Below are 17,906 nucleotides of genomic sequence, written 5' to 3' on the forward strand. Positions count from 1 at the left end.
AGAGCATCCATTGCTGAGCAAGTGACAGAATGACACATTTCTCCAAATCTGTTCCCATGAAGAAACACAGCTATCACCATCTTGGATGGCCTGAGGTTGAGTAAATTCAGCACATTTAAATTTTTGGGTGAACTATTAATTTAAACTGTGGTAGAAGAAACTACCGTAGCATTGAGAAAATTGCAAACATCATCTTTAATATGAATATATACTAACATTTAGTGCAGAAAGAACATTTCAAAGTGCACCTAAAAAGTTGCAGATAATGTCTGAGGAACTATTTCCAGAAAAGATATATAAGTGCTAGGATCTAAATCATTAAGAGAGTCGTATAAACGTGACTGATGTAGCATTTCTATAACATGACTAAACGTTTACAAACCATATAGATGTGATAAATAAAAATGAATAGCACTAATCAAAAAAATGTTTATTATAAACATTCTATATATTGTAAATTTCAGTTCTGGCTTTACTTCATTAAGCTCTTCGTGCAAAGTAATGCATGCTTATATAATAAAACTAAATAATGCTCTTAATCATTTAGTGTGGCAATTGACCTCATTTCAAAGCAGATCCCTCTCTAGTGCACACTAATGAGGTGAACCTTTAAAGTTGGACAGACAAGCACGCATCCAGCTTTATTCTAGCACGATATAGCTGGAGCGATTCAGCATCATTAGTGTAACATTTCTACAGTATATCTAAACCAGACTCGCTGTAAAAGCTCTAATTGCTCTTCAGATCTCTTCCAAATCATGGTGAACTGCCTACATCATAGACAGAAATGCTGTTTTCAAAGACACCTAGTTATGGACAAATTCTAAGGTCGCACTGCATGATGGGAAATGTAGTTGCTGCACAAATGGCTGAAGAGATTCAAAGAATATCCTTGTGAATAAACCGGTATCATTGACATTGTGGCATTTATTATGACAACCATACTGTATGTACAGAATGATGGTGGATCAGCAATGTTTTATGTCTCTTATTGATGCAATAAGATCATGATTGCGTAAACAGCAGTTCACTAATGTACCTTTGCAATCTTGATGAAGTGGCTCAGGATCTCGGCACGGATCTTCAGGGTCTGAGCGGTCAGGATTTCCCGTACCAGCCAGAAGCTCACCTGAAGAGATGAGAAAAGTTTCAAAACTTGTGCAAAAGACGACTCGCTTTTAATAAATACAGCTGAAAACAATGAGCATGTCATATGATAAAATGCTCGTGGTGCTGGATTGTACAGAAGATACCACCGTGATGCCAATGTGCATTAAAATGCTGGTTTTCAGCACGACTTTCAGGGTGTTTTGGACAGCATATGCATGTTATGATAGAAAGGTGATGTTTCCAAATAATTGGCAAATAAATAAATAGAAATTTGAAGTAAATAAATAAATAAATAATGTTTATATTTTAAATATAAATGAATGATCAAAACCAGAATATAAGAAGCAGACTGAAAAAGAATGAAAGAGGTCAGTTGAGGTCACGTCACAGGACAGCAATAAGTCAAGGTTTCATCTGCGGTTTAAACTTATGATTTTTTTCACTAAAGGGAAACTCAGCTGGAGTCAAATCATATCTTGTGGAAAAACCATTTCTGATAGACAAAAACAAAAATGCTGGAAAAGAGATGGAGGAAGTGTTGTTATGTAATGACTGAAAAATGAGACACTCCGCTCTGATTATAATTGCACGGCAAACACAGACCGGAGAGAGCACAGACTTCACTTGGCAGAGACTCCAATGCAAGCGGATACCAAATATATAAAAAAAAGAAAATAGAAAATAACGAAATTCTAAAGCAGATGAAGCCTGAGTGATTAGTAGTAGTAGTAAATAGTTTAAGATTTCAGCCTCAGGGAACTATTGAAACATACAGTCAGGTAACAAATCTCAACAATTTCCTCAAAAGCAGCCTCGATTATATTTCACACAAGGGGAATCAAACTCAAGAAACTATTTAATGTCTGAGAAATAGTTTGAAAGAAACTGGCACTGTTGTACAAAGCAGGAACGTGGGTCATTACAGGTACACTATAAAAAAATATTGCAAGTTGTCAATGAAAAAGATGATTGGAATACGGTTTTTTTTAGGAGTCTTCCTACTTTAAATGTGCAGTTTCTTTGTATTTATTTGTGAAAACTGTTGTAAATCCCATTTTTGTAACATTTTTGAAAATCCTACACTAAAATGTGTGCTGACTGCAACATGACTGGAATCTCCTTAGACACAATTAAAAAAAAAACTGCAGAGACATCTAAGATTAAGTCTAAAAACCCACTTTATCAGAGGAAAAAATAGGCTAAAACCAGTCGATTTGGTCACAACCAGCAAGCGGGTGCAGACCTCCCTGAGGAACAGTAAATATATCTGTAAACTAAGAATATTTGGACTGAACCGTCCAAGCAAATGATGTCTTTTCCATCGACCCTCAGTAAGTCAAAGCTTCCACAACATGATGGAGAAAAAGGGCACATAGTTTAACCATAAATACTGGCCCCTGACTTTCATTCTTAAAAGAACGCATTAAAGCAAGTGAGTACACTAAGGTTTAGACTAAGAATACACTATCCCCCGGTTTCACAGACGAGGCTTAGGCTAGTCCCAGACTGTTTGAGCTGTCTCAACTGAAAATATCTTGCTCTGACAGATCTTAAAATATGTCCGTGTCATTGTTCTGTGTCAAGATGCACACCTGTAATGATTTCTTCCAAGGCATTTTTGTAAAAGTTGCTTAAATATCTTAATTTAACTAAGGCCTAGCCCTGGCTTAAGCTAAGCCCTGTTTGTGAAGCCGGGTCAAGCTCTCGGTTTCAAATCCTAGTGAGCTGCCTACATAGACAGCATGAGCGTCCTAACTGAAACAGAACCTCAGGTGATTGATTTAAAGTGCTATATGCATGGGAAATTTGCATGCAAACAAATAGATCTTTAAATCTTTTGGAATTGGTTCTTAAACTTTTCTTTTGGCCTCTCAATTTTTAAGACCATACATGGTTCAGTTCCAGAGATATCGGGATCTCAATGTGGCTCCATGAGTAAAATGTGCAAAAAAAAAAAGATATAGTGCGAGCCAGAAAAATGCGTTCATTGGCTTATTTAATGTCATCCCCTCATTAATTAATCATTTTAAAAATAATAAATTGCACTGGTTATCCTGAGAAAACATTGTGCAAATCCTGACAAAATTTCCAAAGTACTCCTCCTGCGTTTTATAAATGTTAACAGACGCTTCAGTGTCATCTTTATTAAGATAAACACGCAACGCTCGAGTCATAGTCACTGAGTTATGATCTAAAGAAAATGAGCTTCAAAAATGTAGGCCAAAAAGTCAAGTTTTCCAGGGAATGGGACAGGCATATCATAGCGCGGCAGCTGTGTTAGCTTATAATATATGAACGCCGCTTCGCTAGCTAGACCATGTGCTGTGATGTCATAGCCTATAGCTCATTATCAAATCATTTACACATTATAAGAGCTCTGGTTGGTATAGAAACCCGTGGAGAAACGGGGCGCAGCACTTACATTTCTTGGCTCAGAGATGATGGGTCTTTTTCCAAAGTGGCTGTAAAGTGGGTTTAACCAAAGCGTAGAGCTGCGACCCCCTTCATGAGCTCATCTGGTTTATTCCTACCCATAATACATTCAAAACGGCTCTGAAAGCTTCTGTTCCCGCTCCATAAATAATGAAATGGCAAAGAGCGCTACAATGTTTTGAGAGGCAAAGTTTCTGCTCAGTTGCCATGACGATGGACCACAATGTTTCCATGTAGAGTTCCTGCTCACCTGATTTCACTAAAAATATAGAGCTGATTTATTGCATGGACAAACTCGATTAGATATTTAGTAGGGTTCTTGAGTAGGGCTGCAGGATTTTTCTGTTAAAAATGTGAGTGCAGTTTAAAAGATGACTTAAAAAAAAAAAAAACAGTTTGTAGGGCTGCACAATTAGGCCAAAATTAAATAAAAATAATAAAGGTTGTTGTTATTATTATTGGTACTATAAAATTAAATTAAAAACAAAATAAATATTACTATAATATAATATAATTAGTGCTGTCAAAAGATTAATCGCATCCAAAATAAAAGTTTGTTGACATAATATAAGTGTGTGTGCTGTAGGGGTGACCCCGAATAGTGGACGATTCGATGCTTCGATGGGCGGAGCCTGATTCGACTCCCAATCTCAGTCGAATATTCGCCGGTGTTATGATCAAGCCATTTTGTCTAAATGGGAGTGCTCAAATCTTTGATTTCACATTTAAACTACCAGTTTTCTCCCGATAAGTTAATATACAGCCTATTAAAATAATGCTGTAAATAAGAATCTGAAAAGAAAGAGGCTTCAAATAAATATTTTAATGTTTAAAATTTAAGTTTCACTTTCCATAATCCATGACCGACAGAGGATCTTGGCGGCAGGGATTTAAATCTTTAACAAGACTCAAATTGACACAGGCAGATTTTTTCGATCAGGTAGGGTTCAGCTGGTTTATGTGTATATCGTGTATATATTATTTATCTCGTATAAGATACGTTTGAGTTCATTCTAATTCATTCTACTGGTCATCTTCAGCACGCGGAGCTCAAAACAGAAATGCAGAACATTAATAACTGTCATATACATAATGTTATGAGAGCATGAATGTTGTGAATTCTTAGGGTTTGGCTGACTTTTAATGTTAACTATCTTTTAATCAAAACTTGACTCTTGGTAATGTATTTTGACCATGACCCCAAAAATATGATTCGACTATCAGTCGAATATCGGCAGGATTCGAAAATTCTGATCCGACTATGAAAATCCTTAATCGGGGACACCCCTAGTGTACTGTGTGTGTGTGTGTGTGTGTGTGTGTGTGTAGTATGGATGGACACAATAATAATAATAATAATAATTAAAAAAAAATAAAAAATTACTATTGTAATATTTCACTGTAAAATAAAAATAAAAATATTAAAAATATTATATTAAATAAATAATAATATAATATAATGATTTGAGAAAAGTCATGTAATTATACATTAATATAGATATAACAATAATTATTGTTTTTACTTTTCAAAAATAAAAATAAAAATATAAACAAATACTAAAAAACTAAATAAATATATATTTTAAATATATAAATAATACTTTGTTATATTTCTCTGCAAAATAGAAAATAATTATATTTAAGATGAAAAATAATAATAAAATCATGAATACATCAATATATCATGCTTGCATATAAATAACCATGTGCATCACTCCGAAACATGCAGTGCATACATTTATTTACTATAATTAAATCATAGCCTTTGTGATTTAATAACTCCTATTAAGCCAAATCACAATTTCAGTTTTATTTCTATTAAGTGTGCAGCCTTGCTTGAGCACGCAAAACTCATCACCCTGATGACACTAATGATGCAGATTAAGTGACAAGCAAATGTGTAACAGAGTTAGGGATGTGTTTAAATCCCTACCTAACATGAGCAACAGTAATGGTGATACTTGACTTATCGCTAAAACTGCACACTAGTCTTTACAAGAACTATAGGGCTTAGGGTAGTAACAGTACATCAAACGGCAGGCATTGTTTAAAGTGAGACGCACTCTTGGGTGGCCAAGGAATGTGTCTCAAAGCCGCTCCATCTTTCCGAAGGTCTGGAAGCCAGTCATCATGTTCGGCTTAATGATGTCATAAAACCAACGCCGTCGACGGCCAAGATAGAAGGAATTCTGAGACTGACTTTGAGGTGAGCTGCACATGCTACGACCATTTCAAACAGAAAATGTGCAGCGGGGAACTTGATGCTTTTATGTAATTTCCACACACTCCTGGCTAAAATACTAGAACAGATCGTCTCATTAAACATGTGCCATAAATGTAAAAGTGGGTCATCTACTGTCTACTTTGCATTTCTATAGCACTTTCACAAAATCGTGAATATGAAAAATTGGGACACACCAGTTATTTCTCATAAGGTTTCGGATTTAAAGAGACAGATTTCAAATCAAATTCATTCGAGGCAGAAACTTCATAAATAAGCAGATCTGGAAGCGGTTCATTGAAACCGCAAATTTAGTTAAGATTCATTTATGGCCAAATGCTTCTAATTTATCTTGAAAACCAAACTTCCTTCTGGTTTTATAATTAATGGTTTCTTAAGTGTTCTAGTCCAACATTATCACCAAGTTTGAATAACAAACAACATTTTAAACGTCAAAATTCATTCCATGAACAAAACGGATTCACAAATCTTTCCTACGAGGCGTGAGAGTTGAGTTTTACTACTAGAGCTAAAGGCCGGGGAACTTGGAGATGGTTTTTGGAGAAAAAAACAAACAAACAGCTCCATAGAACTGCATACACAAAAAGCTCACTGGCAGAAATACTGTAACAAAACAGGGGCGAAGCGGACTCATGCACCTCATGCTATATGAAAAAAACTATATAGTGTATTCATTTTCATGATACATTTCAAAACAATTAATTATTCAAAGGAATAGTTCGCCCAAAAATTGTTAAAAATGTCCTCACCATCAGGCCATCCAAGATGTAGATGAGTTTGTTTCTTCATCAGATTTGGAGAAATGTAGCATTGCATCACTTGCTCACCTATGGATGCTCTGCAGTGAATGGGTGCCGTCAGAATGAGAGTCCAAACAGCTGATAAAAACATCACAGTAATCCACACCACTCCAGTCCACCATTAATGTTTTTAAAATTTAAATCATTGCTTCCAGCTAAAATAGGAGTCCTCTATCCATAATATTGCTTTCTCCAGATGTCTCGTCTGAATCGGGAGAGAAATCTGCACAGATCAAGCACAGATCTGCACAGCTCTAAAGAAATATGTGGATGGATTTTGATGTGAGAGACAACAGGAGATGGACTTCTACGTTCTTATGGATTATGGACTCGTATTTTGGTCAGAAGCGATGGTTTTCAGTTAAAAACGTCACACATCTTTTGGCTTCATAAGACGTTCATTGATGGACTGGAGTGGTGTGGATTATTTCTGGATTATTGTGATGTTTTTATCAGCTGTTTGGACTCTCAATCTGACGGCACCCATTCACTGCGGAGCAAGTGATGCAATGCTACATTTATCCAAATCTGTTCTGATGAAGAAACAAAGTCATCTACATCTTGAATGACCTGAGGGTGAGTAAATTTTAATCAAAATTTCATTTTGGGTGAACTATTCCTTTATGCGCAAAAGTGATTTCGCTGTTGGTCGGGGTGGTAAATGATTTGATTTGTAAAAACAGTATGTGCCTTATGTCAACAACATAGGAGATGACAAGATGAATGCTGTCTAAATGTAACCGCACAGCAAAGCTTGGCCAACCACGCATTCCTATTTTTCCTTAAACAGGAGAAAGAGGTGGAAAAGTTCAAGCTCGAGGAGGAAAGGAGCACCAGGCTGGACATCTGCCCGTGGGAGAGCTGTTAACAGTATTTCCAGCACCTATTAAGTCCTAAAGCTGTGAGCCATCAGGTTGATAATGGTTTTGTGGCACAGTGTGCCGTCTGCTGGCACGATATCAGCTACATCCCAGCCAAAAACACACTTTATATCCACTTCACATCTGGAAAACTAAATGAAGATATAAATTAATAAGTGCAGCATTTCACTGGGATGACAACAAGGGACAAACAATACCACCATCATATCAGAATCAGTCAAGATCAGTGTTTATTAAATGATCTGCTTCAGTCTGATATTGGGTCACGATTACAAGCGGATTTAATTGATTTGCTTTAATGACTTAATAGAGCTACACCGTTATACATCTATACAATCACACAATTTGATTTTGAAGCATATGCAATACTAAATTGGAAGATATATAAAATAATATATAATATACCGTAACATAACATAATGGACTTTTTTAATTTTTGATGGTTGGAGTCAGAAAAAAGTTCTATTCTTTGTGCACCACTAGTGACAATAATAGAATAAATAATTATATATAATTAAATTAACAACTTAATGCAAAATAAATACAATACAATAAAACAAAACAAAAGCCAGTCATCTTACCTGGTTAAACCTCCGTGTGAAGGCAACAACATTAGGAGCCAAAATGTGTTTCTCCTTTTTGTTCCAGCCACAGCTAGCAAGCTCCTACAACACAACAGATATAAACAATCACAATTAAATACAGTCAATTTGGACTTGTTAAGATTTGAAGTTTTTAAACCTCCTGTTTGTTTTTAAGTGATTGTTGGCAATAGGAAGCTTTAGCATACAGTGCCTTCGACTGACAGCAGGCCTTTGAGTGGAAGCAGAATTATCTCAATGTGAAGCCCCGTTATTAAAACCAAGTGTAACCGAACCCTGTTTAAGCGATGATTTCATGTTCTTCCAGCTTTGTGTAAGATCTGGAGTTTCCTCAGTCAGTCTATAATTATGCAGATTGTCTGGATTCTTTTTTCAACACTCAAACCCCCCGAGTGAACTGGATGTGACAGACATTCTGGGAGTTTACTTCATTTGCAGCTTACCCCTTAGTTCAGCTAAACTAATGTGTTTGCAATTATCCTCTATTTATACACCGTCACAAATGATTACTGACACTGCAAAAAAGACAATTAGACAGAACGATGATCTGCCTTTTCCAGATGTCTCTCACAGGTCCTATGTTCATTAGTCAGGGTCAAAGATCATGATAATTGTCACTTATTTTTGTAAGTCCATTTAAAGAAATAGCATTTTTGGGAAGAAGTAATATTTTCATTCGACATTAGGTACACAACGATACTTGTTAAGCAAACTGTATTTCCATCCCTCACAGCCTTAAAATTTAATGTGGTGTGTTCCCTGACAAGAAAAACAAACAAACAGAGGAAATAAGTTAATAAGAAAATAAGTTAAAAAAGACAAAATAAGAAAATAAAAAAAGTCATCAAATTAGAAAATAGGGAAATAAAAACTAAATAAGTAAATTAGAAAAGTATACATGCACACACATAATTTAACATGTCATTTAATTATTATTAATAATCAAAAATCAATTCAAGTAAGATGGTATAGTTAATTAGCTAAAGTGTAGATTTGGATTAATAATTTAAAATCATGTGGAGTTTGCTTTACGTGGCTGTTTTCCAATGACTTTGAGCAAAGCTCATCCAATCAGATTTTACAATATGATACAAACAAAAGATGCTCCACACAAGATGCGATGAAAAGACTTTAGTCTGCGCTGAATGAAGGGAATACACATTTGGAGCTGAACATAAGCTGGCTAACGAGAAACACGTGTGTAATATGAAATATGCACAATTAAACCAGAATCTCTCATACTGAGGTTTTGCTGAAAATGTTACATTAATAAAATCTTCATGCAATTTCCTAAAACTCCAATAAAACTTTTCATAACTGCTTGGGGGGGTTTGGCCAGATAGCAGACGTTTTTAAGAGAAAAAAACAAACACAGAAGTGTTTGATGAAGTGAAGGAGTCCTGGGCTCTGCAGGTGGGCATAAGAGCTCGGGTGAACACTTGAGAAACACCCAACCAATTAAAAACAAAACATGTGAGAGGTCAAAGGTCCTGTTTTTAACTTTCATTCCCAGAATGCTGGGCACTAAAGTGGACCCACAGCACTGTGGGTATTCTGAAAGGCCACAAAACCGTCTCTCCTGTCCCAACACCTGCTCCTCACATCACCGCTGTGCTTTTTTAACATTTCAGTGGCATTTATGGCTCACAAGACGAGGCACAAGCAGCCGTAATCCAGTTCTACAATGAAATCATTTGTGTGATCCATCAAAGTCAAACACCGGACTTAAACATCTCATTTATTGTCCTGCATAGTTTATTTACTTAATCAGATTTATCAAACACATAAATGTCATATATATATATATATATTTAATAAATTAAGTAAAATCTTTCTCTTTTTGGAAAAGATATTTTTAGGAGAACGTGCAATTTCATTATTTATTACAAAAAAATCCCTCTCACCACATTTTATAATAAAAGCTTAAATTGCATGTGAGAAATGTGTAGGTAAAGATGAGGTAATCGTAACTGATAATAGTTCAGAAGTCAAATAAAAAGACACAGTTTTGTTTAAGGCTGTTGCCATCACTATACTGGCAGGTCATGATTTTCTGCAGAACCGACTGCATTTTTTTTATCACTAATGGCTAATTTTAAGGCAAATTCATTATCTCAAATGGAAAGTGACGACAGGCAGAGGTTGCGAGACGGTCAGACCTTTACGTCAACTTCCTTTATAGCAGGAGATTATCAGTAAAAGTTCGTTTAGAGTCAGGCCACGAACACCTACAGATTACACGCTTCAGCCAAGACTTTACACGAGTAAACAAGGAGGCAAAGATGGCAAAAGCAGACCCAGCTGGAGGTGGTTACCTCTTTTCCTTTGCATCAGCGGGAATCTGCTTTGGGGAGGGCCAGAGGTCACACTGCTCCGAGGGACGGCGTAAAAGTGTCAGGAAAGGAATTATGGGCCATTTCAACTTTTACATCTGAATTCAGGACAATCGTCAAAACTATCACAATAACATAACGAAAATGAATAATGTGATACTAATTAACCCACCACAGCAGACTCTAGAAAAACATGGAAAAGTGGTTCACAGCGACGGTGGATCACAGACATGACAGAAAGTTCCTTCACTTTACGTAACTCCTTCTGTTCCGGAGTTTTTCCAGTGCTTTCTTAATCTAGTTTCCATTAAACAGATTAATGAACTCTAATTACAGCTAAAAACCCACAAAAATACAGTAATCAAGAGGGGTTCTGGTAGAATTAAGAATGGAAAAAATGACAATATAGCGCTTTTTTGGATAAAGAGAATTTTCACATTTATGTGTTCACACTTTTATAATAAAATATTTGTTAAATAGGTTCCTGGGTTGTTAAATTTAACTAAAACCATAAAAACATTTCCATTACTTGAAATAAAATAAAAATGACTGAAATAGTAAATTATTTAATATATAACTAGTTGCCAAAAAAACATTTCTCAGTTTCATTTAGTTTAACTTGAACTTTTTTAAAGAAAGATTGAAACTATTATTTTTAATAAAGATTGCAAATTATTAAAGATCTGAAATGGAAAAATACAATGTAATTGAAAATCTATTATGGCTTGTTTTTAAATATTTTTAATGATACTGACAGGTTTAGAAAAATATATACATACACTGCCCTCCAGAAGTTTGGAAATGCCCTAGAAAAGTGAGGTTTTGGACAATATTGGCATGCATCCTTTTTCATTTGTGGTAATTTTGCACTGATAAGGGACAACACAAACTACGAAAACATATTTTATTACATAAACAGTTCATAAATAGAAAAAAAAAATTGTTTTTGCTTCATCAAAATATCCACCATTAGCAGCTATTACAGCTCTGCATAATCCGAGCTGTCAGTTTATTCAAACATTGACTTTGAATGGCAATCAATTGTTGAAGCTACAGTATTAAGGTGTGCTGACCCAAAAATATTTTAAAAACCAGGGCCAAGTTTAAACCAGTAACCAGGCATCACAGCTGGCAAAGGGGCATGTCTGGCTTTGATATATAATATATATTGCCATTATTGCTGCTCTTCAATGATAATGTCAAGTTGCTTTAATGTATTTGCACCAAAAAATGATAAGGATTTATGCTGATATCGTCCAAAACCACACTTTGCCAGGGGTGTTTCCAAACTTTTGGAGGGCAGTGTGTATATATAGATATATTTGGAAATAATTTTTACTTTGGTTTTTGTGCTTTTTTTTGTCAATTTTATAAAAAAAAAAAAAAAAATTCCATTTCAGATTTTAGTACTTCTACTTCAACTATTATTTCAGTCAGTTTCCATGGCAACAACTTTTTTTTTTTTTTTTTTTTTTTTAAGTTTTTCATCTAATATTTATATTTTATTTAATTTCATCTAAAAAAAAAAAAAAAAAAAAAAATGGCTTACTCAGCTGAAAAGTGCCCAATATTGCCCAATAACAGACTTAGACTGGTTTAAGATTTTTCAACAGGGTTGTTATGAACTAAAAATTAATCACTGTTGGGCAAATGATTCCCCCATAGACTTGCATTTCAGTCAACAACTTTTATTGATTTTATAAACTGAGTTACACATCATAATCCGGAACATTCTATTCCCTTTAAAGCCTGAATGCATTAAACACACAGACACTGCACGACACTAATGAAAGCTTGAATCTGTGGCCTGCTGACAGACAGATTAAAGCTGGAGCGACTCAGTTTACAAATTCTCTGTTAGGCATCATAATTCTCCACTATTCAAAAGAGAAATGATGAGGCGCGTTTATGTTTAGCTATAAACACAGCGCTGAGGTAATCAGTCTCGATTCTTTAGTTTGGACTCCAGATGTAGCTGATTGACCTCAGCAAATACGTCCAGTCAAATCCACACAACTATATCTCACTCGCATCTGTTATACTGTATATCTGATGTATATATACACATGCAAATGTCACATATTGCCTGTACGATGCCGTAAGGAAAGACATTTCTCTTGGATGTTTGAAAGTGTGCAAAAGACTGACCGTCTCAAAATGTGAGTACAAACACATACAGAGAAGCAGACATTACAGCATCTTATAGGCTCGTTCCAAAAAACAAGAGTCATAAACAGCCGTCAGAACTTGCACAATTTGCATGCAATCTGAGACGAGGTCTGTGTGTGCATTTTTGTGGATGAGGAGCACAAAACCTCAGACTTGTTTCCATCTGAAACCTTACAGACCGAAACGAAGGTCTTGTGTTTATTTGTGTAACTTCAATGTTTGAGTGTGTAACAGGATGTCCTAAACATGCGTGGTCAGGGTGATCGGCTTCACATGTGCGAGTTCTCATGCATCACGTCATCCTGTGTGTTCCCTCAGTGCTTCGAGCAGCGAAGCAAGCAATAATTAACCCTGTAAAGCTGACATATCAAACAGTAGTACAAAAGTAATATAACAGTCCATGCACACAGAATGCTTACAGGGTCTGCATTGCAATTGTTAAATGTTAAATGGAGGATGCATGATTCAAAGAAATAGTATGACAAGTGAGTGCACTTTAGTGTGACGGGAAATGTGACCAATCATCATCCAGGGGTATGTTCTCTGTACAACATCGTAACTAGCTAGTTACTACGACTGCTTCCCGAACATCTCCGTCGTTTGAACCACACTAGTTCAACAATATAGGGCCGTTGTTAATGATGTGGAGGAGGAATAACTTCTGCTATTTAACTGATTAGAGATCTCGAAGATGCTGCTGTATTGAACTGAATGTCTAGGATTTTTCAGACGCCACTAACCAGTCAAAAAACCAGTCATTGCATGTACAGCAGTGCTTCATGACCAGCCTGAAGTGAGCATTATTGAAAGGGGAGCTGGTAAAACTAATGAAAGCGGGTCACAGGTGGTCTCATCCATCAAGCGCCGTAAGCCAGCGGCATGTTTTCCAACAGTTTTACATCATGCTCTGAGGAAAAATCGGACCTCCTTCTCGCTGTCACTTACGACAGCAAAGATAATCAACTGATACCGAAATGTTATTCCCTTCCCCAAACAGCTTATAAATATCCCTAATGAAAAACTGCCAGACTGTTAGAATATTCTGCCAAGGCATTTAATTCGCAAAGTCTGCACTTCCACTGTCTAAACACGCACTCGGGTGTGTATTTTACCAGCCGCTGTTCCTCAATCAAAACAATGGCTGTTAAATATCAGCACCGGGATGAAGATAGTAGCATAAATAATCAAAGTAGTAGGTTTATGCGTCCATTATATTATTAACATGGAGGGAAATGCATCATTTTCAACAAAGGCACGCTCCTCTCATTTAGGACAGTGAGGTAATCCTGCTCAAAGCATACAAGTGTCCATGCAGATAAAATGTTTACGTTGTCTGAATTTCAATTTCCATGTTAAATGGATAATAGTGGGATTATAAAGTATAAAGGAGTTATAAATATTACAATAATACAGTGTACTTTAGAGTTTCTGGAAATGTGACCAATCATCATCCAGGACTGAAACCAAAACTAAACTAAACTAACTAAATAAATACCAACTTTTAAAATAACATTTTGTATAAATAAACAAATAAATAATATTCTTAGAGACCAAAATAAAGAAATAAACATACATACATATTTTATAATTAGCTTACATTTTAACATTTATAAAATGTGACAAATCTTCATCCATGACTGAAAAAACTAAATAAAATAAAATAATAAAATCTGGAATGGCTGGAAATGTGACCAATCGTTATACAGAATGAAACAAATAAATTAATTAATGAACGAATTAATAAAATTGCTTTAATGTGACCGTGTAATGATATGAAGTGGTTTCTCAAGGTATCTGGCTCAAAAACTGTGACCTCTGTCTTACCTCTGGCTGTATGGCCTTAAACACAGGGGCATCCATCAGGGTAATTTGGCTCTGAGAAACAAAGACAAAAATAAAATCACATTTTCATCGCTCAGAATGAGAGTGAGCAATCTTAGCCATGAGCTCATTTTCCAGCACTGAGTTATGGCGTACATTATGGGAAAGGACAAAACGAATAAGAACAATTCATCATAAAAATCACCACAATAGGGAACTCGGTTCAACGGGGTCCTTCAAATAAGACCTTGATGCAAGTAATATACTCTCTCAAATCCCACAATCAGGCCAACTCAGGAAACAGTCCTATTTTAAATCAACACTAGCATTCGGTAAATTATTCTGAAGTTATTTAGCCTCATACATCATCAGCTCTGTTCCAAATCCTAGTGAGCTGCCTACCTGCCTGCCTATTTTAAGGTGTCATTAGGGCAATTCAGATGTAAAGACTGTTTTGAAAAGTAGGAACATTATGGGATGGCCATTTCTATTTAAGGCAGCATCATGCGTACCTTTTGTTGATTTAAATATTATACTTATACTCATAATTCATTCAAGGCAATATTTTTTTATAGAGCACACTTTAAAGTGCCATATAAGGGAAAAAAATAATAATAATAAATATATATATATATATAAATATATATATATATATATATATATATATATATATATATATATATATGCAAACACATACATGTTATACAGTATGTTATGCTTTATATATTAAACATATTTTTATATTTAAAATATAAGAATATAAATGTATATGCATGTAAATATTTCCCAAGTATATGCTGTATGTGAGTATATATATACATAATAAATATACACAGTACATGCACATTTTATGTGAACAAAAACTTATTTTGGATGTGATTAGTATATATATATTAATTTATTTTAGCTACATTTAATAAAAAAATATATGTTGAAAGTCAGTCAACTAAATCTGTTTATTTAAATGTAGATAAAATAAATTGATTGCAACCACTTTAATAAATATTTTTTTTCATGATATATATATATATATATATATATATATATATATATATATATATATATAAAATAAATATACACAGCACACACACATATTATGTAAACCAAAAATGTTATTTTGGATGTGATTAATCGCGATTAATCGTTTGACAGCACTAATGTATATAAATAAAATAATTTTAGAATATCTGCTGAAAATAAACCCCATCTTAACAGGTTAATTGGTCTCAGCTTCATACCAAAAAGGAAGAGATTAAAAGAAAAAATTCAAATGTATAAGAAAAAGTCTAACCCATCTAAACTGGTTCATTGGCGTAAGCTGATTTAAACCTGCTTTAACCAACTCAAAAGTGCCCTAAACCCTTATAAAACCAGCTTGACCAGGCCCGGAGATCAGCTAAGACTGGTTAAAACATGTTCCCTTAGCAATATAAAACGCACAACAGTGAGTTTTCAACAGCCTTTGCTCCACAAGTATTTTCCCTTTCATTGTCTCCACAGGGATGTGGTGAGAGGAGCCGCTCACTATCGAGAGCTTCTGAGGCTCCGTGTCAGTCAGGATGCTGCTCGCTCGGTTTGGACCGCAGCTATTGTTTCCGAACAGAAAGGTCCCAAATGACCAGGACTGCTACTAATAAGACTACATCATTACAGGACAAGACAAACGACGTAGAACCAAAGGCCGTCTCAGTTTTCCACCAGAGAACGCATCAATTTCACCGCTGACAGTTTTACTCACTGCAAACTCCTCTGGCGTCACTTTGAGCACGTCGAACACAACGGCATCGTAGCTCTTCGCGTAGTCAGCACTCGGGCCGTCCACAGACACCGAGCTGTTACTTCCCTGAATATGAGAAAGAAATAATATGAAGATACCAATACGTCAAGCATGAAATATTACAGATTCTCATAAATGCAAGAACAATTAGAGAGAAGACAGGGAGAGACACAAACAATGACTATTCATAAACTATAAAGAATCAAAATTGACCACATTTACTGTCGTCTTAAATGTTTCTGGTCTTATTGTGCTGGTTGGGGTTTCATTTGTGATAATGACTATATATTATCCCTCATTTATTCTGGTGTGGCCCTCATGTATTGACCATCAGCCACAGCTGAACCGATCAAAAAAAACAAACAGCACAATTCTTTCCATGGAAAAGCGAAGTTGTCGGGTTAGCGTGAGGTTTTCATGGCAGACGTGGTATATGTTTCTCACGGGACGACTGCCAGCGCTGGAAAAACCATGAAAACTTTCCTGGATCTCGATTGAAAGGATCTTTGATCTGATGATAACAGTATCTGCATCGGGACACGTCTGTGAGCGTATGGGCATATGTCTTATGTTTTTATGCATTGGATGTGTAAATGCCCCAAAAAAAGAGCCGAGCCTTACAAAAAAAGTACTGTGGTATTACCATAAAAATGAACAATGGAAAACCAAGGTTTGGACGCGATCATGGATTTTTTCGGATTTTAAAGTTACAGAATCTTTTCAGTCAATCAATGAATGACAAAAAACATGGAGCCTTACAAAAAGAAAGTACCATGGTATTACTTTAAAAAAAACAAAAACACAAATGGAAAACCCTACGATAATTACAATATCATTGATTTTATCAGACTTTGAAGTTACAGAACCTTTCAAGCTCATTTTAAGTCAATTATTCATCATTATGGTACACTATCGTTCAAAAATTTGAGGTCAATGAGATTTTTTTGAAAGGAATATATTTTTTTATTCACCAATGCATTAAATTGATCAAAAGCGACAGTAAAGACATTATAAAGTTTGAAAAATATTCCAGTTTCAAATAAATGCTTTTAATTGAACTTTCTATTCAAAGGATTCTGAAAAAAATTATTTCCACAAAAATATGATGCAACACAACTGTTTTCAACATTGATAATAATCAGAAATGTTTCTTTAGCAGCAAATCAGTACATTAGAATGATTTCTGAAGAATCATGTGATTGAAGACTGGAGTAATGATGCTGAAAATACAGGTTTGATCACAGAAATAAATTACTTTTTTAAATATATTAAAATAGAAATCAGTTATTTGAAATTGCAATAATATTTCACAACATTACTATTTTTACTGTATTTTTGAGCAAATAAATGCAGCCTTGGTGAGCTTAAGAGACTTGTTTAAAAAATATTACAAAATCTTACCAACCTCAAACGTCTGAACAGTAGTGCATGTATGTAAATAACAGCATTATCATCTGATATCATGGTACTTTTGTAAGTGGAGGAGCGTGTCAGTTTGTAGATAACAGAGGGTGGCAGGTCGTGGGTTGGTGGTGCCACTGTGAGTCAGGTAATGAGGGGTGAACAGAGGTGAGGAAAGGGATGGCAGTAGAAATGAGGAGAGGGCCGGGAGGGTCTGCAGATGCCAGAGGCACTACCTCATTCCCACCGCCTGTCATTCAGGGTCAAACACTCATTAGAGCAATGCAATGCTCCACTGCAAACCCATAAACCATCAGAGAACGTAAGTGAGGACAAA

General features: G+C 35.4%; 1 protein-coding gene across 1 annotated transcript in view; it reads right to left on the reverse strand.

The window, feature by feature from the left end:
- The window catches only part of LOC306871632 (ras-specific guanine nucleotide-releasing factor RalGPS1-like), a 122,299-nt gene that overhangs the window by 86,632 nt on the left and 17,761 nt on the right, over positions 1–17,906 (reverse strand). Inside the window, exons 3-6 of the mRNA XM_079419693.1 lie at positions 16,130–16,234; positions 14,395–14,445; positions 8,048–8,131; positions 1,040–1,129 (exon numbers count right to left, since the gene is read on the reverse strand). Coding sequence (XP_079275819.1) covers positions 1,040–1,129; positions 8,048–8,131; positions 14,395–14,445; positions 16,130–16,234 — 330 coding nt within the window. The remainder of the gene's footprint in view (positions 1–1,039; positions 1,130–8,047; positions 8,132–14,394; positions 14,446–16,129; positions 16,235–17,906) is intronic.

Source organism: Barbus barbus (assembly GCF_936440315.1).
Source record: "Barbus barbus genome assembly, chromosome: 6".
Lineage (NCBI taxonomy): Eukaryota > Metazoa > Chordata > Actinopteri > Cypriniformes > Cyprinidae > Barbus > Barbus barbus.